This window comes from Bos mutus, chromosome 12, assembly GCF_027580195.1.
Source record: "Bos mutus isolate GX-2022 chromosome 12, NWIPB_WYAK_1.1, whole genome shotgun sequence".
Classification (NCBI taxonomy): domain Eukaryota; kingdom Metazoa; phylum Chordata; class Mammalia; order Artiodactyla; family Bovidae; genus Bos; species Bos mutus.
The window spans coordinates 29,069,630-29,087,500 of record NC_091628.1 but is presented as its reverse complement, the minus strand read 5'-3'; the positions used below and the strand labels follow the sequence as shown (position 1 = coordinate 29,087,500).

General features: G+C 41.1%; 1 protein-coding gene across 1 annotated transcript in view; it reads left to right on the top strand.

Moving 5' to 3' along the window:
- Nucleotides 1-11,944, top strand: part of RXFP2 (relaxin family peptide receptor 2) — a 198,058-nt gene extending 186,114 nt beyond the window's left edge. The window contains exons 15-19 of the mRNA XM_070380214.1: nucleotides 206-277; nucleotides 2,669-2,898; nucleotides 3,704-4,114; nucleotides 7,027-7,245; nucleotides 10,761-11,944. Of these exons, the coding sequence (XP_070236315.1) occupies nucleotides 206-277; nucleotides 2,669-2,898; nucleotides 3,704-4,114; nucleotides 7,027-7,245; nucleotides 10,761-11,020 (1,192 nt within the window). The 3' untranslated portion in view covers nucleotides 11,021-11,944. The remainder of the gene's footprint in view (nucleotides 1-205; nucleotides 278-2,668; nucleotides 2,899-3,703; nucleotides 4,115-7,026; nucleotides 7,246-10,760) is intronic.
- Nucleotides 11,945-17,871: the final 5,927 nt, after the last annotated feature.

The following is a 17,871-nucleotide window of genomic DNA, read 5'->3' as shown; positions in this document are numbered from 1 at the left end:
CATGTGAAAGTGACAAAATCAACCCCAAGTTTTGGGAGGCATAAATAGAAATGGCAATTTTCTAAAATGGTTTATTGAAAAATTTTCATCCTATTTTGAATTGATAACAGAAGATTTTGAAGCATGGTTTTTAAGATCGGCAAAGAAAACAATGATTAAAAAGTTAAACCCTAAAATCAAGAAACCTATTGTGCCTATTTTCCAGAGACCTGGAAAGGATAGAGATTCCGAATATAAACACACGGATGTTTCAACCCATGAAGAATCTTTCCTACATGTATGTATGTCTGAAAGAACAGAGAAGAACATATGGTGAAATGTTACAGATGCTGCAGCGTAAACTGTCTAATGTATCACTGCAATGTGTTTTTATGCAAGAAAAAGTCTTTTTTGTTGAGAACTTTTTAATTTTGTCACCTTTGGTCCCTGTTCAGATAGAGTTCAATATTATGATGTGCCGACATGAATGACACTTCTCTCTGGAAACACGCTGTTTATCCAATTGAGGCCCAATAAGAGATCAGGGTACCAGAATGCCACATATTACACAAGATGAAGTCCCTGGCTAATGGTACTCGAGAGACCTGGAAACATTAATTCACCTCACATGAGTGAGCAGTCGGCCACTCTAAGAGTTGAGCCCTTAGGAAGAAAGATGCTATATAAATTCCAGGTGTTGTTTCTGTTACTGAGTGCACTGCAAAATGGAGGTAATTCATCTTTATAGTAGTTTTTGATAAGTCACGTTAATATATTTGGCTAAAGTGCACTGTGTAAGTTGTGTTAATATATGTGTATATGACATGATCATTTCTTTATCAACTGTGTAACCTATATGTTCTGATTTCAAAAATTAACCCTTGTCATCCACAACAATAGGGAGGATTCGATGTAAGATATCAAGTTGGGTGCAGCAAGTGGCTGAAATGGTTAGTGTGAAGGTGCACTTTGGGGAGAACATTTTGTTTATGTTTATGCAGCAGGACTGATTACCCAAAGACAAGTATTTGATGTACATCCAAATGGTTTTCATAACTTCTCCTTCTGTGGCTCCAGTAGATAAATATTTAATGAGGCTAGCATTTCCTTGTTGCGGGCAGAATGTGAGGTCTTCTTAGAACAGAGAAATTCAACCTTTGTAGAATTTGATGGAGAAGCAGCTGCTTTAAATGTGAACCTCGGGTTGAGGTCAAGAAGGACCCAACAATTAACAGAAAGTCTGTGAACGTGGTTCCTTCCCTACTAAGGGACCTAGTGATTCTCCTTTCATCTTCCTTGTCCATTGTTTATTGAAATACCTCCACCTGCCCACCTGCCCTGGTCACAGCGGGCAGAGAGGCTGGACCACTGCTATTTGAGGATGGGGGTACCTGACACAGCCAGAGCTAAACCATTCATCTGCTTGCCTAACACATGTGTGTGTCCAGGGCCTCCCTCAGGCCAGGGGGAACACAGGGATCAGCAAGAGAGAGAAGAATCTGCCCCATGGAGCTTCCATGGAGCTTCGGGAGCCAGAAAGTAAACTAGGAAACAAATAAATGATGAAGAAATGCTGGGAAGGAAAGTGTTGCGAGTTCAAGGGATGGAGGAAGGGAATGTGGATGGTTCCCCCAGAAGTCAGAGATGTGACAGTCAAGCAGCCCTGAATGGAGGGAGGCAATTCTGGGGGGAGGTTCTTGCAGGCAGAGGGAAAAGCAAAAGCAGCACACTGAAAAGAAGGTGAACCTGCTTGTCTGAGGATCAGAAGAAAGCCCACGTGTCTGGGTGGAGGGAACATGGTCAGGAAGTGGTGAAATCATCAGGGTAGCCAGGGGTCCAATCACAGGAGGCCTGGAAGCCAGGCAAAGTAAAGCTTTCTTTAACGTGCTAGTTTAGCAAAATTGAATGAACAGATTAAAAAAAAAAAAAAAAAAAAGATTAGATGAGAAAGGAAGTGAAAGAAATGGTAAATGAATAAAAAAATAGAACGAGTTTTATGGGAGAAAATCCTAAAAATAACATGTTTGGAGAATGACCTTAAATCCAAATGACCTCCCCAGTTTAAACCCTTGAAGATTGCACACACTTAGATCATAAACACACCAATCACAGACGAGCCTGTATTTTCTTCTCGAAATGGTTTAAGTCCTTCCAGGCCCTGACCAGGAATCTGTGTAGCTGCTTCTCCTACTCGCTGCCATGAGACTGAATTTTCCTAGTCTCACGGACCCTCCCTTCCTGCCCCTACCAGGGAAAAGAAGGCTAGTTTAAGGGAATAGACTTAAAAGTAAGTAATGTTTTTAGTGAGAATCTTAATGTCCCAAACCCAAGCCCCTGAAAGTTTGTTAAATATCAGTTTCACAATGGCCATCAACTTCTTATAACACCCCCATCAACTTCTTATAACACACCCAATGTGGCAGGGAAAATTAGAGCCCTGGAGACTTCCCATTCTCACGTCCTTGCCACAGATCCCATGTTCTTCAGGTTCTTCACCTTAAAGGAAGAACACTGCCTAGAGTAAAGTAATACTGAATGAAGAACTCTGTCCTCCCATAATCACTACTAAACAAAAATAACCAAGCCTAGTGAAGCCACACACCTTCCACAGCTGCAGCCCCAGATAGGACTGCACCTGTCGTCTCTGTGTCATTGCTGTCAAGTGACTCTTTTTTCCCTTTGACTTTAGTTATTTCAAAAACTTTCGATACTGCTCCTATGCTCCCCATGTCCGAATATGTATGCCCTTGACTGACGGCATTTCTTCATTTGAGGACCTCTTGGCTAACAATATCCTCAGAGTATTTGTCTGGGTTATAGCTTTCATAACCTGCTTTGGAAATCTTTTTGTCATTGGCATGAGATCTTTCATTAAAGCTGAAAACACGACTCACGCTACGTCCATCAAAATCCTTTGCTGTAAGTATATTTCCCGTGTAAATGGATTAAGGGTATCTTCAGTGTGCTGTGCTCTAGATTATATCAGCCTTCAGCAAATGGCATTTAATATGAGTTACATATTCTGGGAAATTTTTTTTTAAGTATGAAAGTCCTATTGTTCTCTTTGGTTACTCTGTTCTGGATTGCATGAGTCTGCAGTGATTTATGTCTTGGAAATGAAGTAACAGGGAGTCAATGAGTCAAGGGATGGATTATAGAAGGACAGGTTGTAGGTTACAAAACTATGCTTTGTTTAACCTTTAATTGCAGTAACATCCATGTTCCTCAAGCCCAGAAAATTACTCCTTTTATTAAATATGTAAGTTATATTTTTTACTGTTTAAAACCTAAATTCCCTACATGACCCAATGGACTGTAGCCCACCAGCCTCCTCTGTCCATAGGAGTCTCAATGCAAGAATACTGGAGTGGATTGCCATACCCTCCTCCAGGGAATCTTCCCGACCCAGGGATCAAACCTGTGTCTCTTATGTCTCCTGTATTGGCAGGCAGGTTCTTTACCACTAGCGCCACCTGGGAAGCCCAGGCTCCCCACAACCCTAATTATCTCCCTACCACCACTTTTTCAAAATTATAAAGATGCAGTGTAGTACTTTAGAGATAATATACCTTTTGAAGTCTGTTGACTTCAAACAGTACTCCTAAGTACTATTGTGGGTGTTTACGTTAGTTCGTTTAGGACAGTATAGAGGAAGCAGATCTAATCAGAAAACGAAGACAGAGATGCTGAAACTGCCAACACACACTCTGTGATTCTTCAACAGGTGCGGACTGCCTGATGGGTGTTTATCTGTTCTTCATTGGCCTTTGCGATCTAAAGTACCGCGGGCAGTATCAGAAGTATGCGCTGCTGTGGATGGAGAGCTTGCAGTGCCGCCTCCTGGGCTTCCTGGCCATGCTGTCCACTGAGGTCTCTGTCCTCTTGCTCACATACTTGACCCTGGAGAAGTTCCTGGCCGTTGTCTTTCCCTTCAGTAACATTCGTCCTGGAAAATGGCAGACCCTGGCCGTCCTCATCTGCATCTGGATTGTGGGGTTCTTAATAGCTGTGACTCCATTGTGGAAAGAGGATTATTTTGGAAACTTTTATGGAAAAAATGGAGTATGTTTCCCACTTTATTATGACCAAACAGAAGATATTGGAAGCAAAGGGTATTCTCTTGGAATTTTCCTAGGTAACTTATTTCTCATTTCCTGGACAAACATCATTTTGATAGAAGTACCTCAAATTTCAGTAAAGCCATATTTGTCCATTTCAGAAAGTAAGCAAATATAGTTAAGACTGTCTCCTTTTTTTAAAGAAAAGTTCTTGCTGCATATTTATAAGTGTTTTATTAAATTTTTATTAAAAGATTTAGTATGAAAAACAAAAACATACTGTCAGGATCTCCAAATGATCTTTTTTATTATCTGTGAGACCCTTTGATTTTATGTTCATACACAATGACAATGATCTGGAGGAATTCCAGTTCACTGCCATGTCCTGTGACCCTTCCAAGTTATTTGAACTCATTTTTTCACAGTCTAGATATGAGCCAAATAAATAATAATAACAAAATTCTTGAAATTCACTAGCAGGAGATTATTTGAATGGAAATGCCAGAAAAGTTTATTGCCTTTCATAAATGCAGCTCTAGAGTCAGCAACAGAAGGGTGCTTTTCCATTTCCTTAATTCTCCCTAATTTGTTAGAAAAGAAAACCCAACATTTTCTATTACAAGTGAATGAGAAGTTTAGCCCCTAAAGATTAAAAAAATGTTTTATATTGTCTAATAGGTATCTCTCTTGCTTAGCACTAAGGCCATCTCTGTGTTCTGTCTTTAACCAGGGCTGTATCATCAATTCAGTTCCCCCCTTCGCATCTGGTCCCCTCATCTAAGGAAGAAATAAGCTCTGTCATCCTTTCTTTTTCATCAAATGTTTTTTCTTCAAAATATGCCTCTGACTTCTCTTTCTTTCAGTCTCTATCTGCTGCTGTACCTTTCTTTAAAGCCTTATGACCTTCACCCTGAATTATTACATTAGTACTTGCTGGTGTTTTGGCCTCTGGGGTCTTTGCTCTCCTGTTTATCTGTTCACCACCTGAGTATCCCAAGGACTGAGTATCCTCTGCTTGGAGACCTTTAGGAACCCCTACAACCAGGGTTAAGTTTAAATTAGTCACTTTAAAGCCCATCACAAAATGGCCCTAAGCACAATTCCCAGCTATTCTGGTCCTATTCCTTCTCCCTCTGAAAAAGAAAACACTTAATTTGCACCATTTTAATAATACTTCTCACACACAAGCCTATTTGGTAGTTGTGTTTCATGGCTATATCATGTCTGCAGTAATGTAAGCCGTTCCCAGTAGAGTTGCACTTCATGGAAAACTTCCCTCCCCGACACACGCATAGCCACACACACACACACACACTAACTACCTTATATTCGTGGATTCAAAAAGGATTTATTGAGCACCTACTATAGGCCAGGCACTGTTCTGGGTACTGGAGATCAAATAGATTGGTCCCCACAGACCTGCAGCCAGCAAGGAGGATGAAGACAAGTAAACACGTCCTTGTGTCACCAGCTGACAGAAGCCAGGAAGGAGGAGTGCAGACTGTCCTAGGAGCCCAAGATCTGAGGACCGGGGAAGGCGCCTCAGGAAAAATTAGCCCAAATGGGGGCCCAAAGCATGAGGATACACGGGCCAAGTGAAGGCAGACATTGTGTTCCAGGAGTCAGAGACCCGCAGCCAGGGAACAGGCCCAGATACAGGGCAAAAGAAGTTTGTGTGGCTGGATCTTGTGGTGGAGGTGTGGGGTGGTTGACAGGGTTTAGCACACGCGCACACACACACACACACACAAATATCATCTGCGTTTACACAGCTTATGTGTGAGACATGGAGACTTAAAGGCCAATATTTTTGCTTAAAAATAAGAATATATAGTTTTAAAATAATTTATAAATTTTAGAATATATTTAGATTTAGAGAAAAGTTGCAAAGACAGTACAGTTTCCTGTATTCCAGACATGCCTCACCAGATTCCACTGTTGTTAACATCTCACATTCCTATGGTGTTTCCAGAACATACACTTCTGAACCTTTCTATAGGTCTGTTTTCAGGATTTGTACCGGAGAAACATCTTTAACAGTCTTTTTTTTTATTTATTCTTAACTTTCTGACAGTAGACCTAAGATCAACCCATTTTGTGAAATCCAATTGTATGGTTTTGTAATGAGATTCCATGCGAAATGTTTTGGATAAAAAAAATGAAACACCATGAGTTTATAGTATTTTTCCCTAGACTTTACTAGTCTTACATACCATCTACTCAGATGGACGTTTTAAAACAACTTTGAAATTATATGGATATTTTACATTCACTATAAGGAATAAGATGAGCCCTCAGGATTTTTATGGTAGCAAGAATATAACAAAGTGACCAAAAAGTCACGATCGTGGGATAAGTGGCTCTAAAGCAGTAATTCATATAGTTGACTTTTTAGTTTTTCTCTTACTCTTCTTTTTTCTAAAATAGTCTAAAGAGTTCTGAATTTGGGTTTAGATGACTATGGACAATCTGAAGGAAAATAAAGATTTTTTTTTGTCCTAGGTATTATTTTGATTTAAGACCAATAAACATGAGAAATAATGTTTCTGATGCTATTATCTTCTTGATATCCCAAGGTTATCTTAATCATATTTATAAGATAAAGGAATAGGGCATATTGATTTTTTGATATGTACATGTGATTATAGTAATCCCTTAAGGTTTGAATTTGCAGAGAGATAAAAAATTAAGTAGCCTTTTTCCTGCTTTAAAAAAGCTACAGATTACCCCATGATAGACCTAGATCTGAATTTCAAAGTCTATAATTCTTGGTAATGTGTTTATGTATTTGAAATATCTTTTTGATCTGGCGAACCCAATGCCTTTATTCCAGTTTATAGCCGTGAGTTCAGGGTTTTACCTGATTACCACTTGGCTAATACAAAGAATGGTTCTTGGAAAAGGCACCATACCAAACATCTAAGTAATACAGTGTTTCTGCTGTTGATGTATACGCCCGAGATGTTAAGAGCTGTGCTTTTCCCAACAGGTGTGAACTTGCTGGCTTTCCTCATTATTGTGTTTTCCTATACTGTCATGTTCTGTTCCATTCAAAAAACTGCCCTGCAGACCTCAGATGTGAGGAGTCACATGGGAAGAGAGGTGGCTGTCGCGAACCGTTTCTTTTTTATAGTGTTCTCTGAAGCCATCTGCTGGATTCCTGTATTTGTAATTAAAATCCTTTCCCTCTCCCGGGTGGAAATACCAGGTCAGTCCCTTCTATGATTCCCAAGCACGTTGTGTCTGCTTTCGTCCTCTGTTTGACGAGGTCAGAATACAGGGTCTTACGTGTAGTGAATTCTCCACAAATCCCTACAGCTTGAGTTATGATTTCCTCAGTGTTTATATACGCATATATATGTATATAAATAAAATATATTATATATTACATATATATTTTTATATAAATAAAATAAATATATATGTGTATATATATAATTTTATTTGTTTTTTACTGTTCTAGCCTTGCTTGCTGTGCGGGCTTTTCTCTAGTTGTGGCGAGTGGGGGCTCCTCTCGAGTTGTGGTGCACGGGCTTCTCATTGCAGTGGCTTCTCTTGTTGCAGAGCACGGGCTCTAGGGCATGTGGACCCAGCAGTTGCAGTCCGTGGGCTCCAGAGCACAGGCTCAATAGTTTTGGTGCATGGACCTAGCTGCTCTGCAACATGTGGGATATTTCCAGACCAGAAATCGAACCCATGTCTCCTGCATTGGCAGGCGGATTCTTTAGCACTGAGCCACCAGGGAAGCCCTCCTCAGTGTTCTATAATCAGTATTTTAAGATAGGAATTGGATAATGGTGTAAGCCTGACTAGAATAATAAAAACACAGGAGATAGAGAAAAACCGCATCTTAGTGTCTCACTTCCACCGGAGCTAGATAGTGGTGCTTCACCAAGGGTGCGTAAAACAGAACAAAATATCTATGCCCAGGTTCCAGCCTGCCTCTGAATTCAGTCTATAGGGACCAAGGCCTGGGTATGGATATTTTAGAAAAGATCGCCCTGTGATTCTGAGGTGCACCCCCCTGGTTAAGAACCACTAGTCTGTTTCACGGCCCTGGCCATGTGGTTGTCACACTGGGCCCGGTGGATGGCTAAGTAACAAACGTGTGTGTGTGCTTAGTCGCTGTCATGTCCAACTCTTGCAACCCCACAGACTATAGCTTCCCAGGCTCTTCTGTCCATGGGATTCTCCAGGCAAGAATACTGGAGGGGATTGCCGTTTCCTTCTCCAGGGGATCTTCCCAACCCGGGAATCAAATCCAGGTCTCTTGCATTGCAGGCAGACTCTTTAAGTAAAAATCTCCTCCAACTATTTATGTCCCTCTGGCTTGTCAGATGTCTTACAAATGCCACACAACACCCACCACATCCCTTTAACCTATCAGCTTAGTCTCACGACAAGGTTTTCTGATAGTAGGGGTTGTGGTAGTTCGTTAGTTGCTAAGTTCTATCCGAGTCTTTTGGGACCCTATGGTAGGGTAAGTAGCCCGTCAGGCTCCTCTCTCCATGGGACTTCCCAGGCAAGAATACTGGAGTGGGTTGCCTTTTCCTTCTCCAGGGAAGGAACCTGCATCTCCTGCTTTGCAGGCAGATTCTTTACCACTGAGCCACCAGGGAAGCCTGATAGCAGGGGTAGTAATCGTCATTCTCGGAGAAAGTCTAAGACATTTCAGACCATGATAGGGAACCAGATCAGGAAGAAATTACTATGAAACATTATTGGGCCACACGTTAGTCTTTCTCTACATTTTATAGTTCAGCAGTTTGAGGTTTGTCTTGAATGTCGCAGTGGAACCAGGAGAAAAGTCTTTACCACACTTGACTAAGCCTCTCCTTCCTCGCCCAACTTCCCATGGTGTTGGGAAAACTTAAACCCACCCCTTCCCCACCCTCCAAGAACTGTGGGGTCTTCTCCACCATGACAGGTGGCCAATAGTACCTGGGCTCAGCCACAAAGGTAAGCCGGCTTCAGCCCTCCCATCTCAGTCCTGAGATGATCTAACCTTACACCACCGAGTGACCCTGAGACTAACGGGACACCTCATTCCTGATCACAGCTTCCTTTAAGGACTCAATAGACAAAAAAAAAAACAAAACAGTTTTTCTTCCATCACATACTGTTTGTATCTAATTTTTTAAAAAATTAAGGACAAGTAATATATAGTAATATAAAACTTCATTGAATCAATCTAAGATATGCTAAATACAAATGTTTTTCTTTCATATTCTTTCCAGTTAAAAAGAAATAAGGAAAAGAAAGAGAAGACGGGATGAAAAAAGGAGAGGCAAACATAGAAAAAGGAGAAGGGAGAGGTCAAAGGGGAGGAGGAAGGGGCAGATAAGTAGTCAGAGAAGAGATGGAAAGCAAACCGGAAGAAGAACAGAAAGGATGTAGGGAAGAGCGGGACTAAGAGAAGAGCAAGCAACAGTGTGTGAAGGATAAGAAACTGCGGGGTGGGGAAGCAAGAGGTTGCAGTCACAAAGGAGTGGGAGAGGGGAAGGCAGGATGCTGGTCTCCCGAGATGACAGTTCTCTGACTCTGAAGATAGGGGAGGAGGCAGCAGAGTGTGGTGGGTCTGGAGAACCACAGGGCTTAGTGCTGAAAAGGGACGTCCGCAGAGCCGGCCCAGCTCCCGGACATCAGTCATGTAAGTTATCATCAGCCCCTTTCACAGATAAGGCAGTTGAGGTCTGGGGAGCTTAGTGATTTGCCCACAGTCTCAGAGCTAAGAAGTGTGCAAGCCTAGGGTCAGGCTCTATTTGAGGAGGAAAACACATTTCATCCTAACCAAGTAAATGATGTAGTCGGCCCATCGTACCTCTGCATTCCAAATCCATGGATTCAACCAACCGCACACCAAAAGTATTGGGGGAAAATTTTCCAGAAATTTCCAAAGAACAAAACTTGAATTTGCCTTGTGTTAGCACATATTTGCATAGTATTTACATTGTATTTATAACTCTTTACATTCAAGTACATTGTATTAGGTACTATAAGTAATATAGAGATGATTTAAAGGGAGGATGTACATAAGTTACATGCAAATGCTATGCCATTTTTTATAAGGGACTTAAGAATCTGCTGATTTTGGTGTATGTCCCACCGTGGATATCAAGGGACAACTAAATTCAGAAAATGCTCTGTCATCCAAAATATCTCCTCCCTTTTTGTGAAACATTTCCCTTACATTTCCCTTATATTCTATTAGCCTTTGAAAGGCTTCACACAGAAGGAATTCACTGAGTTTTGAGATATATATTTTTTGCTCCTCAGATCTTCTGACTCCATTCTGAATATAGTAGTGTAAGGCAAGAAGATCTTCAGGACTGAAATTTAGACCAAGTTCAGATCTGACTCTAAACCAGAAGATTCCTGGACATTGTCCAATTAATTGCTCTTTTTCCTATTTTTCTATAAGGAGAGGCAAAAGAAACTAGAAAAGTACGTATCAATCTATAGTTTATAAAGTGTTTTCACATAATGTTTCCTCCCATATTGATTTACGACAAATACAGAGTAGTTACTAAAACTCAGAAAAGTTCATGTAGGACCTTGAATCCGTAGCTCCTATGCTCTTCTGGCAAAGAGATTTTCCATAAGGTCAGAGAAGACTTAGATGGAACAGGTAGCCCTCTCAAAAATGGCATTAACTATAGCATGTAATGTGTTTTGTGTGTATTAAATCTTCACCTTTCTTTCACGTTTCGTTTCCTTCTCCAGACACAATCACCTCCTGGGTCGTCATTTTTTTCCTTCCAGTAAACAGTGCCTTGAACCCAATCCTCTACACTCTCACAACCAGCTTTTTCAAGGACAAGTTGAAACAGCTGCTGCACAAACATCGGAGAAAATCCATTTTCAAAACTAAAAAAAAAAGCGTGTCTACTTCCATCATGTGGGCGGATGACTCCTCCGCACTTAAACCTGGGGCTTTGAGCAAAATAAACCTCGAGGACAATATAGTGAAACCAATTTCCTAGTCACGGTTTTGGAGCACTGGGCTTCAAAGGGACTACCTGAAAAAGCACAGCGTTTGGAAGATGACGCCTGCAACGCTTTTCATCTTTACTGAGAGCAAAACTTGACTGCACTGGGAGCATAGTAGGAGGGTGTCGGGCATGACGTTCCGATGGCAGCCGTGGTGTTTACCACCTGAGGACTGTACCTGAGGGTCTCCTCACCCCGACGTGCCTGCGAGGCACTAATGACCCATAAATAGCAGGCTGATGGGCAGTGGACCTCTATCTCAGCAGCACGGCCAACCTACCAATGGATGCCCGCCCTTTGGCCCTGCACAGTCTGCTCTTAAATTGAGTTGCACTGTCATTAAATAAAAACATTCATGACATCTAATTCTAGCGTGGCCATAATCGCATTAAGCCTAAATCGCTTTCCTTGCTTTTTCAACGTCAAATGAATCCATCAGCATCCTGCTGAAGTGATAGCAAAAGGACTTCTGAGATGTCCACTCACCTCAAGTCCTCCCTAAGGAGGCCAGTGGAGCGGCAGCTTTGAAAGCAGAACTTTGCACAAGGCTCGAAGTCTAATATATGACCAGAGGGGCGTGCTGACTATTCACCTGGTACCCTTCACCTTTCTGGCTTGTATGTGATGTCAGAAGAGCTGTGCTCTCAAAATACTTTTCTTAAGGTTGCCCATACCACAGAGGAAAATTGGGCATTACAACTGCCAAAAACTATATTTCCATATGTTTTAAAATATAATTTCTCTAGAGCATCATCCCTATTGCTGGCAAGTTCTGCCTTCACAGAACACACAGATAAGTGTGAAGGGGGATTTAAGAATACTGGACTCAAATAAATTCCCACTGTTTTTAACAAAAAAGCTAGTAAGTTTGTTCGTTTTGGAAAATGAAAAGCACTTGTGAAGGCCTGGACATGTTTTTGTACTGAAAGATTATATGTGAAAAAAAGAATCAGGTAAATAAAATTCTATTTTGCAATTGTCTGTGTATTATTTTAAGTTCAACAAAGACCACATTCATGTGCTCAGTAGCTTCAGTCATGTCCGACACTATGGACTGTAGCCTGCCAGGCTCCTCTGTCCATGAGATTTTCCTGGCAAGAATCCTGGCGTGAGTTACTGCGCCCTCCTCCAGGGGATCTTCCTGACCCAGGGATCGAATTCATGTCTCCTGTGTTTTCTGCACTGGCAGGCAAATTCTTTTCTGCTGAGCCACCAGGGAAGACCAGCAAAGACCAGTGATAGGGCTTATTGACTATTAACCACTTTTTCTCTAGTAGAGAATATAACTCAGAAACAAACACATAACCTCAGTTAACAAGATGCTTTTTACATTTTTTTTTCTTCCCCCCCTTTTCCAAATCATGAAGCAGTAACTTAATTTCTTTATTTTTCACTTCCTTCGGAGTTCCCTTAACGAGATGAAATGTAAGCAGGTGAGAACCCCAGACCACCTCCTACTGCTTATTTATCTAGTAGCACCCAGGATGAAAGGAATTCCAGAATTGATGCATCACACCTGTTTTGGTGACCTACTGTTATTATCTAATATTGACTAAAACCATCACGTGAGTTCCTTTATTTTGATCACGTGAGATATTTCTGACATCAGTGAAACCTTTCCACATTTATTCTAGAAATAATTTCCCTCCCCATCGACAAAGCTGCCCTTTTTTCTTACAGTTTCAAATTTTCCTCCTCTTGTCTCCTCACTATGATTAGTTACTTCCCCATGTGCCTATTTTATTAAATGTCCTTTCTAGTCCTTGAACATCATATGATTTATTTCCTAATACATTTCCCAACATCAGAAGCATAAATAAGGAATAGACCCTAAGCCTTGGGTATTTCAGTCTTAGCACAAATGTGTATCTCCCAATTTCCCATTCCTGAAAGGCATCAGGCATGGGCCAGGAAGTGAGGCTCTGGGAACTGTTTTTGAGTGTCTGCGCTCTTGCTATTGAGCTTTGGGCATGAGGAGAAGCACAAGGGCAGATGCAGCATGGAAACTAGCAGCATATGTCAGAAGAAATGGAGGTTATTGATGCGTATTGGTCAGCGGCATGCCAACCAATAGTACAAAATTGAGTTCTAATAGCTTAGTGATATATAATCTTATTCTGTATTGAATATATAAACAGAAAACCATCAGAAACCATCAGAAAACCATCAGCTTTATTTGTGCTAGACATAGCCTGGCTTTCCGCCCCCCCACCCCTCAAAGGGAGGGTTTTTTTTTTTACTTTACAATATTGTATTGGTTTTGCCATACATCAACATGAATCCGCCATGGGTGTACACGTGTTCCCCATCCTGAACCCCCTCCCACCTCGCGCCCCATACCATCCCCCTGGGTCATCCCAGTGCACCAGCCCCGAGCATCCTGTATCATGCATCGAACCTGGACTGGCCATTTGTTTCACATATGATATTATACATGTTTCAATGCCGTTCTCCCAAATCATACCCCCTCCCTCTCCCACACAGTCCAAAAGATTGTTCTATACAGCTGTGTCTCTTTCACTGTCTTGCATACAGGGTTATTGTTACCATCTTTCTAAATTTCATATATATGCATTAGTATACTGTATTGGTGTTTTTCTTTCTGGCTTACTTCACTCTGTATAATAGGCTCCAGTTTCATCTACCTCATTAGAACTGATTCAAATGAATTCTTTTTAATGGCTGAGTAATACTCCATTGTGTATATGCACCACAGCTTTCTTATCCATTCATCTGCTGATGGACGTCTAGGGTGCTTCCATGTCCTGGCTATTATAAACAGTGCTGTGATGAACATTGAGGTACACGTGTCTCTTTCAATTCTGATTTCCTTGGTGTGTATGCCCAGCAGTGGGATTGCTGGGTCATAACGCAGTTCTATTTCCAGTTTTTAAAGGAATCTCCACACTGTTCTCCATAGTGGCTGTACTAGTTTGCATTCCCACCAACAGTGTAAGAGGGTTCCCTTTTCTCCACACCCTCTCCAGCATTTATTGCTTGTAGATTTTTGGATAGCAGCAATTCTGACTGGCGTGAAATGGTACCTCATTGTGGTTTTGATTTGCATTTCTCTGATAATGAGTGATGTTGAACATCTTTTCACATGTTTGTTAGCCATCTATATGTCTTTTTTGGAGAAATGTCTGTTTAGTTCTTTGGCCCATTTTTTGATTGGGTCGTTTATTTTTCTGGAATTGAGCTGCATGAGCTGCTTGTATATTGTTGAGATTAATTCTTTGTCAGTTGCTTCATTTGCTATTATTTTCTCCCATTCTGAAGGCTGTCTTTTCACCTTGTTTATAGTTTCCTTTGCTGTGCAAAAGCTTTTAAGTTTAATTAGGTCCCATTTGTTTATTTTTGCTTTTTTTTTTTTTGTCTATCCACAAACAATTTTTTTTAGATTGATGTCCAAAAACAGATAAATATATTTTAAGAAATTAAACTACCTAACAACATTTCGTATAAAACAGGGTACAAAAATTCTGAACAAAATTTTAGCAAATCAAATAGAAAAATGCATATGAAGGACAATATTTCATGGCCAAATATGATATAAATTGAGAATGTAAGGTAGATTTAACATTTGAAACTAACACATCAGATCAGATCAGTCACTCAGTCGTGTCCGACTCTTTGCGACCCCATGAATCGCAGCATGCCAGACGTCCCTGTCCATCACCAACTCCCGGAGTTCACTGAGACTCATGTCCATCGAGTCGGTGATGCTATCCAGCCATCTCATCCTCTGTCATCCCCTTCTCCTCTTGCCCCCAATCCCTCCCAGCATCAGGGTCTTTTCCAATGAGTCAACTCTTCACATGAGGTGGCCAAAGTACTGGAGTTTCAGCTTTAGCATCATTCCTTCCAAAGAAATCCCAGGGCTGATCTCCTTCGTAATGGACTGGTTGGATCTCCTTGCAGTCCAAGGGAATCTCAAGAGTCTTCTCCAGCACCACACTTCAAAAGCATCAATTCTTCGGTGCTCAGCCTTCTTCACAGTCCAACTCTCACATCCATACATGACTACAGGAAAAACCATAGCCTTGACTAGATGGACCTTTGTTGGCAAAGTAATGTCTCTGCTTTTGAATATGCTGTCTAGGTTGGTCATAACTTTCCTTCCAAGGAGTAAGCGTCTTCTAATTTCATGGCTGCAGTCACCATCTGCAGTGATTTTGGAGCCCAGAAAAATAAAGTCTGATACTGTTTTCACTGTTTCCCCAGGTATTTCCCATGAAGTGATGGGACCAGACGCCATGATCTTTGTTTTCTGAATGTTGAGCTTTAAGCCAACTTTTTCACTCTCCTCTTTCACTTTCATCAAGAGGCTTTTGAGTTCCTCTTCACTTTCTGCCATAAGGGTGGTGTCATCTGCATATCTGAGGTTATTGATATTTCTCCCGGCAATCTTGATTCCAGCTTGTGTTTCTTCCAGTCCAGCGTTTCTCATGATGTACTCTGCATGTTTATTTAACACCCTGTTAAATAAACAGGGTGACAATATACAGCCTTGACGTACTCCTTTTCCTATTTGGAACCAGTCTGTTGTTCCATGTCCAGTTCTAACTGTTGCTTCCTGACCTGCATACAAATTTCTCAAGAGGCAGATCAGGTGGTCTGGTATTCCCATCTCTTTCAGAATTTTCCACAGTTTATTGTGATCCACACAGTCAAAGGCTTTGGCATAGTCAATAAAGCAGAAATAGATGTTTTTCTGGAACTCTCTTGCTTTTTCTTTTTTTTAATTTTATTAACCTTAAAAGCTTCTGCACATCAAAGGAAACTATTAGCAAGGTGAAAAGACAGCCTTCAGAATGGGAGAAAATAATAGCAAATGAAGCAACTGACAAACAACTAATCTCAAAAATGTACAAGCAACTCCTACAGCTCAACTCCAGAAAAATAAACGACCCAATCAAAAAATGGGCCAAAGAACTAAATAGACATTTTTCCAAAGAAGACATACAGATGGCTAACAAACACATGAAAAGATGCTCAACATCACTCATTATCAGAGAAATGCAAATCAAAACCACTATGAGGTACCATTTCACACCAGTCAGAATGGCTGCGATCCAAAAGTCTACAAATAATAAATGCTGGAGAGGGTGTGGAGAAAAGGGAACCTCTTACACTGTTGGTGGGAATGCAAACTAGTACAGCCACTATGGAGAACAGTGTGGAGATTCCTTAAAAACTGGAAATAGAACTGCCTTATGATCCAGCAATCCCACTGCTGGGCATACACACTGAGGAAACCAGAAGGGAAAGAGACACATGTACCCCAATGTTCATCGTAGCACTGTTTATAATAGCCAAGACATGGAAGCAACCTAGATGTCCATCAGCAGATGAATGGATAAGAAAGCTGTGGTACATATACACAATGGAGTATTACTCAGCCATTAAAAAGAATACATTTGAATCAGTTCTAATGAGGTGGATGAAACTGGAGCCTATTATACAGAGTGAAGTAAGCCAGAAGGAAAAACATAAATACAGTATACTAACGCATATATATGGAATTTAGAAAGATGGTAACAATAACCCGGTGTACGAGACAGCAAAAGAGACACTGATGTATAGAACAGTCTTATGGACTCTGTGGGAGAGGGAGAGGGTGGGAAGATTTGGGAGAATGGCAATGAAACATGTAAAATATCATGCACGATGCTGGATGCTTGGGGCTGGTGCACTGGGACGGCCCAGAGGGATGGTATGGGGAGGGAGGAGGGAGGAGGGTTCGGGATGGGGAACACATGTATACCTGTGGCGGATTCATTTTGATATTTGGCAAAACTAATACAATTATGTAAAGTATTTTTGCCTTTATTTCCAATATTCTGGGAGGTGGGTCATAGAGGATCCTGCTGTGATTTATGTCAGAGAGTGTTTTGCCTATGTTCTCCTCTAGAAGTTGTATAGTTTCTGGTCTTACGTTTAGGTCTTTAATCCATTTTGAGTTTATTTTTGTGTATGGTGTTAGAAAGTGTTCTAGTTTCATTCTTTTACAAGTGGTTGACCAGTTTTCACAGCACCATTTGTGAAAGAGATTGTCTTTTCTCCATTGTATATTCTTGCCTCCTTTGTCAAAGTTAAGGTGTCCATATGTGCGTGGATTTATCTCTGGGCTTTCTATTTTGTTCCATTGATCTATATTTCTGTCTTTGTGCCAGTACCATACTGTCTTGATGACTGTATAGCCTGGCTTTATTATATCACCATGTTTTATTCTTGCTTTATATCTGATTAAACTAGCCCATGCCCATCAAGAAAAGACCCCGATGCTGGGAAAGATTGAAGGCAGTAGGAGAAGGGGGTGGCAGAGGATGAGATGGTTAGAGAGCATCACTGACTCAATGGACATGAATCTAAGGAAACCCTGAGAGATAGGAAAGGACCGGGAGCCTGGCATGTTGTAGTCCATGGGGTCGCAAAGAGTCAGACATGACTTAGCAACTGAACAACAATGCCCATCACAGTTGCTGAAATAGCTTAAATTAAGGATATCAGAGCTTTTGTGTAATTAGCAGTATCACCTCCCCCCAACCTCATCTTGCACCCCAATTCTGTAGCTTCATCTACTGGTCTCTGTAGCATCAAGGAGCCACAAAAGCAGACCCACCTCTCCAGCATTTGTCTCCTAAGGATGACTTTGTTGCCAGGTCAAGTAAGTATTTGGTCATTTGCTACCTATCTACTCATGACACATTTTTAAGATTGTGTCTAATGCCCCAGGTAAATCTTCTCTCTGCTTTAGCATCCTCAGGTTCATAAGCAGAGATCCAAAGAGTGCACATGTTAGAGGTGAGAAATAGTAAAGATTTCATATCCATCATATCCA